The following is a 9,129-nucleotide window of genomic DNA, read 5'->3' on the forward strand; positions in this document are numbered from 1 at the left end:
GAGAAGACTGAAGAAAACCTTCCAAAGGAACTAGTGTATTTTCACTGCAGCTTTGGGAGATAATGATAATAATTTTGCATGTAACTCAGTAAGACTCTAATTCAGGCTGGGGGAAGAGGTGGTCATGTCAAGATAAAGGGGAAGCCTTTTTATAGGCTGATCAAGATTTTTTTGACTCTCAAATCACAATGAAGGGCACAGTTCTTTCTAAGTTATGTTTTCATACTGATTTGTGCTGTGTTGAATATCATAGTAATGCCATATCTCCAAAGGCAGTTTTCCATATCAATCTTGCCAATATAGGGGAAGCAGAAGATGATGGGCTAACGTTTGACACTCCAGTGGCTCTTGTCATAGACCAGATTGCCAGGGGTCGGATTTGGAAACTTGGTGTTGTATGAAGTAATCCAATCATGACATTTTGGGATTTGACAGGTTTTGTTTTATAGTTTAAACAATTGTATCCAAGTATAGCATGCTTTCTTTACAAATTTACAGTTACTTAGTTTGAAGAACTTTTGTTTGTAAGTAAGCTAAGTAATTTGTAATTAAGTTGAAAAAGTAAGAAAGAAAATATATAAAGTAACCTAGAAAATAAAATCATGTAATTTTTGATGCTTGGTGGTTTAGTTTTAATAATATGGCAGATTACATGATATAAAAATCTTCTAAGTATAAAGTACTTGGAAGTACTGAATTTAATAAAATAGTCAACCATGTAAATGGTTGAGTGAGTTCACTAGGATGTAAGGAATATTACCAGAGACCAAAAACAAAACAGAAACTGGACTTGGTTTTCCTTCACTTTATGTTTGGGATTTGAATTTATACTCTGTGGTCTGTGAACCCTTAAGCTGAGAAATTAACGTGAAGCTCCCTGGAGCACTTGACAGAAGTTGGTACAAAATCTTTTTTGGAGGGGAATATCCTCAACTTTGGCGGTAAAGGATTCCCATAGAAAATGCCCTGCCAGACATGGACCCCAAATTCAAAATTACAAAATCCATGAAGTCATCTATCCTAAGTGAGAGAAACAAACAACAAACAACAAGATTAGAACCACCCCTACTGCCATTAAAAAATTGAAATAACATTCTTTCTCAACAACTCTAAAATAAGTACATAAAAATTATTGAAGATATAAAGGAATTCAAAGCATGAGAAACCAACTTTATGGTATAAAATAGTGCCTTACATTAATATTTTCACTATGTGGTACAAGTGCAATGTGTTGTAGTAGTTCAGAGAATGAAGACAGCTGCAGAAACTGAACTTGATGCTAAAATGTTGACAAGATAAAATTTAGTTGGAGAAACATTACTTCTTTCAAGGTATCACTTAGATATTGCAAATCAATGGCATCACAGCAAGTTGAAAAACAATATCGCTATAAAACATAACACATTAATTTCTGGGGATGAGTGTTAAATTGAAATCATGACCAACACAGATACTGTTTATGAAATATAATCGTATCCTTATTCAGAAAAGGTAAGATAGATGCCACTTCTAAAATTATATGAAACATCCCAGAAATTGCCAAGCAATTCACATCCAGAAAGCATAAATAGAATACTACAAACCATCTCGTAATAAGACAGTTACATTCAGAGGGGCAAACATCATCTTAAAGATATAGGATTCTATTTGCTGGATCAATGATAACATAAATTCTGGATAAAATCTATGAACTAGAAATGTGTTAGGTTTAGTAACACAAGTAAAGAGTATTTGCATTTCACTAGCAGAATGCGATATTAAGGGAGTCAAAGGTTATCTACTTGAAATTTGTTGTCAATTGATGAAAAATGAGTGTTGTATAAATCACCAAAGAAATTAACTTTCTTCAAAGATGATGAGCTTCATTACAAATAGACCTGTTATTATCATTGACATACCTACTATTCGATAAAAATTTTCCCATTCTTGACAGTTGTTTTAATGTGTTGGCTTGAGGCCAATAGGCTGTCAGGTGTCAACTTTCTAAAGATCATATTCCGTGTGGGAAAATGAGCAGTGCTTTTGTAGCAGAAAGGGAACTGTTTATTGCTTGCATTATGTAGTTGTCTCAGACTTCTTATGAACTTAATATCACTTCACAAGCTGGTGGCTGGCTTACTTTTTGCCAAAGTTCCTTTGTCAGGGTGGAATGAAATATAAAAGCTGTCAATTATGTTTTGACAGTAATAAGCACATGTAGCAACAGTCATAAATTCCATTTTTTGTGGTTCTGAGTCCAATCTTTTATCTAAATTCTCTTCTATTGTAGCTGTTTAAGGAAGTCTATTTTGCTTATTTTCACGCAGGCTAGCATTTCATGTATCGAGTTCATAATGTAGTTAGTTGAAAAAGGACTTGGGATTTTTGTTACTGTTCTCTTTGCCATTGTTCATTCTCCTTTTCTAACATTTTTCCTACTATGAGCCTGGATGGAAGAGGAGCAGAGAGAAGACATACACCAAAGCTCTATCTATAAAATAATAGCAACCCTGAGGCTTCCTCTTACAAATTCTACTATGTTTTTCTTTCTTTATTTTTTTAGAAAGGGTCTTGCTGTGTTGCCAGGCTGGAGTGTAGTGGTGTGACCTCAGTTCACTGCAACCTCGACCTCCTGGGCTCAAATGATCCTTCCACCTCAGCCTCCATAGTAGCTGGGACTACAGGAGCATGCTACCATGCCCAGCTAATTGTTTTGTATTTTTTTTTTTTTTGTAGAGGCAGAGTTTCATCATGTTGTCCAGGCTAATCTTAAACTTCTGAACTGAAGTGTAGCCTCCCAAAGTGCTGGGACTACAGGCGTGAGCCACTGTGCCCAGCCAAATTCTACCAGACAAAACAACTTAACAGTTTTTAAATACATATAGTTCAAAACAGAAAAGTAGTCATAAAAACATCAAGTAATACAGGCTTGCACTTTTCAACTTTATTCAGTGAAAATGACTGTGATGCTTTCGAATAACAACTTTAAAGATACTCTATGAAACTTGAGATGAAAAGTTCAGAGTTACTACATGTTAATTAAGTACATAAAAATACCAAAGTTTGTATCAGAAACATATAATTTTCATATGACTTAACATTGCTTTAATACCCTTTTGTACTAAGTTCTAATAGTATTAGAAATAACTATAATTATTATAAAATGTTTATTTTATTGAACTATAAAATTTAACTTTGGTTTATGCTTGAGATTTTTCCATATGGCTGTTATTTTTGGAATTTTTCTTTTTTTTTCTTTGAGATGGAGTTTCACTCTTGTTGCCCAGGCTGGAGTGCAGTGGCGTGATCTCTGCTCACCGCAAGCTCTGCCTCCTGGGTTCAAACGATTCTCCTGCCTCAGCCTCCCAAGTAGCTGGGATTGCAGGCGTGTGCCACCACTCGCGGTTATTTTGTTTTGTATTTTTAGTAGAGACGGGGTTTCTCCATGTTGGTCAGGCTGGTCTCAAACTCCTGACCTCAGGTGATCCGCCTCCCTTGGCCTCCCAAAGTGCTGGGATTACAGGCCTGAGCCACCACACCCAGCCCTGAGTTTTGGAAATTTTTAAGTCAAGCAAAAAAGTCAAACAGTTAGTAGATTAGGAAAAATAATCCTGAAGTTGATTTATAGATTTTTCATATTGTAGTTTAAGTTATATGGGAAACTGTGAAGACAAGAGAAACTATTGTAAAATAAGGAGCAGACTTAGTAATGCATATTGATTATGTACATTTCAGCTCTTTTCAGAAAGAGTCAATAAACATTCTGCATAAATAAAATTAATTCCCTTAATTAAAAATATTTTGTTGGGGAAAAGTATTGTCTTCTAAACAGATTTCAACCTTAGCCTTTTAATTTACTTTGTAGTCACGTATTCTCAAGAATCTAAAATATTTTATACTTTTGCTTGTAGTTGAGTAAATATATATTTTGGACTAATATTTAGAATGTAACTATACATAAGTTAATTATGTTTGACTTATATGATTGTCTAATTAGTTCAAGAGTAATAGACTAATAACCTTTCAATAAATAATATTAAACACATACTGTACTTCAATTAATTAAACCTATTAATTAAAAATTCAAAATGAGTGTGAATGTGTGTGTATGTGTGTGTGTGCTGGAGGGGGGACAGGCACATAGCTACTTTATAATTTTAGTGAAATTTGTTTGTATTTTCATGCTTAAACTTTTTCCTTTATGAACAAACATCTGTTGGCTCATGGAATTAGCTATTATTTCAGCAATGGAAAGGAATTAAGGTCATCTAGAGCAAGAGTAAATGATTATTGGATTTGGAACACAAACAGGAAACTGTATAATGAACATTGGACCATGTAACATTAGTTAGGATATCAAGAATACTTAATAGAAAAGACTCAGAAGTCATTGCAGGAGAATTGTCTGGGCACAACAGGATGTTAACAACTGCTGTGCCTTTTTGTTTCATAAAGTACTTCTGTGTGGTTAGACATTCCTTACTACTGCACACTCGTCTGTTAAATGACTTTGATAATAGTGCAGTTAACTCATGGGATCTGCTGTAGAAATGTGCACCCACTATATAAGCATGGTTTTCACTAATGTGTGGGGCTCAGATCTATAAAGTTCATTATGACGTATTAGAGCTCTTTTCTCATGCCAATGTAAGCAGTCAGTCCCTGTTAAAGAAGAGTGCTCCTAGTGCTGAAATAGTTAAGTCTGTTGTTTAATTGGATATTTGTTACAGAAGATGGAAAAACAGGGTGTGAAGGGAAGGTTTTCAGGGCTGGGTGAGTTACTTTATTTTCTTTTTAAAGTCAAGTATAGAATATTATGTTTTTTTAAAAATTGCTACTTTTGTTGCAGAACGTTTAACAGAAATGTCTGTGGGCCCATGATCATGTCAACTTAAACTATACTGTAATGGGACTTGAAAATATATGCATGTAGTTTTAGTGTACTTTTAAATTCCTAAAGCAGACTTTTAATTATTAAAGAACATGTAGACATTCTAGGAAAGATGGACAGGGTTTTATTTCATCCTTTTTCAAAGGACAGTAATTGTTTTATGAATACAATTATAAAATGCAAAGATTAGATCAACAATTAGGAAAAATGGTTATCTCTTATGGCTTCGGGAGATTTCAAGAGGTGTTTCTTTTTATTTTAATGCTGCTGTCTTGAGAAGGTAAAAAGGTTGATATAGGCTAAAAAGGCCTATGATATGCAGGTGTGGGTGTAACTAATACGGGCTCAGGTAAGAAGCTGCCATGCATCACTAATGAGAGACTCAGCCAAAGGGTTGCCTGCAAGTTCTAAAGCTTCAGATGCTGTATGTAGTTGGAAAGCTTGGAATTCCTTTTTGAATTACTTTATTACATAGCTATATTTATTAGAATTTGAGGACACTACAACTGTGCATACTTCTAAGATGCCATCATAATAAAGACCATCAATTTGGTTACATTTCAGGGAGAAAGGCTACACTGAAATGAACATTGTAAGAAAACTCAATTTAATGATACCATGGAGTATATTCTTGCTTCATGTACTGCTGTTTTCATTACAAGGTAAGAACTCAGATTAAATGTTTATGTTAATTTATTGTATTTTTGTTTCTCTTACAATTTATACAAATAGTTTTCCCTTATAAAGCACTTTGAAGTTATTAGAATGAATTGTACTAAATGATACTCAGGTCACCTTTTAAAAAATTCTTAATAATGTAGATAATTTGGACCTTTTAGTTTTCATTTTTTGAGTCTTCGCAAAATGGCTAAATAAAAATCATGCTTTTATTATGATATGCAATTGTATTAGAACCTTTTAGTTTTCATTTCTTGAATCTTTTTTAAATGGTTAAAAATCATGCTTTTATCATGATATGCAATTGTATTAGAAGAAGCTCTGATTCTAGCATTTTTCTTCTAAATTATGATTTAAAATAATTGTCTATTTGCAATTTAAACATTTGAAATTTTATAATAAACTAAGAGCAATTGATTACTTAAACTTTCTTCATGCCATCAACCCAAAGAATAGCAAAAAAATGTTTTAAGAATGACTAACATCTGGGGTTAAAAATTGATTTTAATTATTTTTATAGTAATTTTATTAATAAATTTTCTTGCTATTTGATTTTTTTTTGTTATGGAAAGCTTATAAACATACACAAAATTTAAATGAAATAACACACCTCATGTACCTTCACCCGGGTTCCATAACTATCAGCATTTTGTGGAACTAGTTTTACCCTGTTACACATTTTTTCTTGGAGTATTTTAAATTCATGAAATACATATTATATATTTTTAATAGATAAGCACTTTATCATACCTAACAAAATGGGGAAAGGATTATTTATTTTCAGTTGTTGATTTTTAATCCCTGTAAAGGTCTGTATGCTTTGGAGCTTGTAGACGAAATTGGAGAAACTGCTTAAGTACAAAAGACTACAGAGGTCAAAGGTGCTATTTTCCAGTTCCAGTTGTAACTGAAACCCCAAGGAGAACGACGTCACAGAATCTTGAGAGCTGAGGAGACTTTACAGATAACTTGTCCAACACCATCATTTTATGGTGTGCTTGGTATTTTGTTTAAGCTTGGCATATACTAAGTGGTAGCACTATAACTAAAACTTGGATCTCTGATTCCAAGACTAGTGCCTGTTCAATTGCATGGTGTCTCTGTGTAAATCCATGTATACTGCCCATTCTTTTTAGCTTATCAGTCATTCAGTGTCTCACAAGAAATTTGCTGGTCAAATCCCTCTAAAAAATGCAAAAATAACAGCAAACTTCAATCAGAATTTTAGAATTTAGGTTAAAATGTTCTTTTAAACAACTAGAACATGTAGCCAACATATTTGGATAATTTGTTTTCATTCTTATATATTTGTCTCTGGCAGAATATATTTGTGCATCATCTATATTGGTGGGAACATCAAAGTGAGTATTTCTTGTTCTTCGTGTCCTCTAAAACGTAAAGTTAATGGGAATAAGCAAACCTCAGCAGGCAACTAGATCTGCTTTTGAAAAAAATAAGTGAAATGTTTTACAAAAAAGCATGAAATATACTTTAAAAAACTTTTCTACAGATTAAAAATGATCTAGCTTTCATTTCCTTATTTATGAAAATATTTCCTTTCCTTTTAATTACAAAGTATTTGTTTTCATTTTAATTATGAGAGGAGTCTTTGGTGACTGTTGGTACTAAAAAGATATTACTTTCATTTCAAAGGTTTGTAATTACATTATTACAATAATAATTACATTATTATTAATATACATTATTGACAACAAATGTATTATATTCGTTTTTAGCAGAGTCACACAGTTTTTAATGATAAAAATAAAAAATTGTTTTAGCAGTAAATAATGAAAATCGTTTTTTGGACTAAACTGATCTGCTTAGTAAAAAGCAGAATTCTATTCACCATTTGATTTTTTAAAAATAAAATGTTTATTGATAAATATAACACAAAAACAGAAAACATTATAAAGCAAATATATACCTTAGTGAATTATTAGCCATTTGATTTTGATAAATTGCAATTTGATGTTCTTACTTACATTAATGTTAACTTGCCCTTTATGACATAGCACAGGAGAGAATTAAGTACTATGTTTGAAAAAAGGGAAGGTACAAATACTGACCTCACTAGATTTTCAAAATCATGTGGAGAAAATATTGCAAGGGTTGGTGCTACAATGTTACACTCTTTTGTTTATTTTTCTATCTCAAAGTTCCTTCCTAAAAGTCAGTTTACATCAAAGACTGGAGAAATTTGGGACACTCCTGAATTTTGTAAAATGAGACAGCACCACTACCCAAATCTAACCCTTCCAGAAAGGGGAGGGAGGACCTTTTAAATGTTAAACCAAGAAAGACCTCTTTGATAAAGTGATGGAAATCAGAAGGAAAACACCAGCTTTCTCTTGGGAAAGGCTTGTTCAGGTTGCCTAGGGGCCTTTGACTATACAAGTTCTTTTTGTTTTCTTCCAGAAACGGGTTTAATGAAAATCGACAGAAAAGAGCTCTTTTAGCAGCACAGGTAGGTTATGCTTCAGATGGAGAGGGAGGCAGAGAAATAATCCATTCTGCTTTGGACTCTGTTGTCACTTCAACAATGAGACCTTTGTGGAGGGGAATAAAATGCTAAGAACAAGATAGGAAGGAGGAGGAAGAAGCAAAGTAACCTCTATTGCTTTTCTATGACCATCAAATTCATGCTCAGGTCACATCGACTTGTTTGGAATAAAATACATTTCTTTTTGCTATTCAGTTCAGTTACCTACTAATAGATTTGAGGCATTTAATCCCATGCACTTGCCAGAAAATTAGAAGTACTTTAAAAATTAAGCACAATATCAGTTAGGACAATGACAACAGTATAATGTACATAGAAAACGGGGCCAAAAAAAGGTGTAAATAATATGAATTAAATACTGCAAAAGGGCATCAGATACATCCTGATGTCCTGACAGAAAATTTGTATAATGTCTGATAAATCTAAATTGTGGGTATCTCTGAATAGGTAACTTTTTTTTGGAGGGGTAGTGTAGCACTGCATTTGAGGAGACCTTCTTGCTCGGGTGCCTTCATCTGAAGGATACTGGATAATTGCAATTTCTTCAAACTGGTTGGAATGCTCAAATGGATGGGCTTAAAAATATTTCCCAATAAAAGATAGATAGTAAAATACAGAATCCTAACTTAGCAAAGGCATTTCTTTGAAAAGGAATATGATTTGAGTATTTACATAGCAAATAGCTTAAATATTCAAGGAAGTCTTTGTTAAATGTTGAATTGCAAATAGTTTTTATTAGCATTTTGTGATAGATGTCTGAATTTGTATATTTTATAGTGTTAATTGAAGAGAATTAGTAGTTAAATAGAGGACAGATCTGATATGCTGTTTGATTTGTTTTTCTAAGACCAGCCGAGCGGGCACAAAAGAACCAGCCGGTAGGCAAGTGTAGGAGCAAAACTGCAAGTTTATTTTGGTCACTTAAGGTGTGGGGAAGACGTCTGTCGGCCTGGAGGCCGACAGAGTCCCCCGGTGGGGCTCTCGGAAGGCCACGTGGGACCCTGGCCGACAGCGGCTTTTCTAGGAGTGGGAGGGCAATAGGCGGGGCACGGGCGTGGGGGGGGGGGGGGGGGGGGGG

The 9,129-nt window shown here is 33.8% G+C and overlaps 1 protein-coding gene across 1 annotated transcript in view; it reads left to right on the plus strand.

The window, feature by feature from the left end:
- The window catches only part of OTOGL (otogelin like), a 239,565-nt gene that overhangs the window by 61,483 nt on the left and 168,953 nt on the right, over positions 1–9,129 (plus strand). Inside the window, exons 2-4 of the mRNA XM_023219423.1 lie at positions 5,435–5,532; positions 6,870–6,909; positions 7,967–8,015. Coding sequence (XP_023075191.1) covers positions 5,454–5,532; positions 6,870–6,909; positions 7,967–8,015 — 168 coding nt within the window. The 5' untranslated portion in view covers positions 5,435–5,453. The remainder of the gene's footprint in view (positions 1–5,434; positions 5,533–6,869; positions 6,910–7,966; positions 8,016–9,129) is intronic.

Source organism: Piliocolobus tephrosceles, chromosome 10 (genome assembly GCF_002776525.5).
Source record: "Piliocolobus tephrosceles isolate RC106 chromosome 10, ASM277652v3, whole genome shotgun sequence".
Taxonomy (NCBI): Eukaryota; Metazoa; Chordata; class Mammalia; order Primates; family Cercopithecidae; genus Piliocolobus; species Piliocolobus tephrosceles.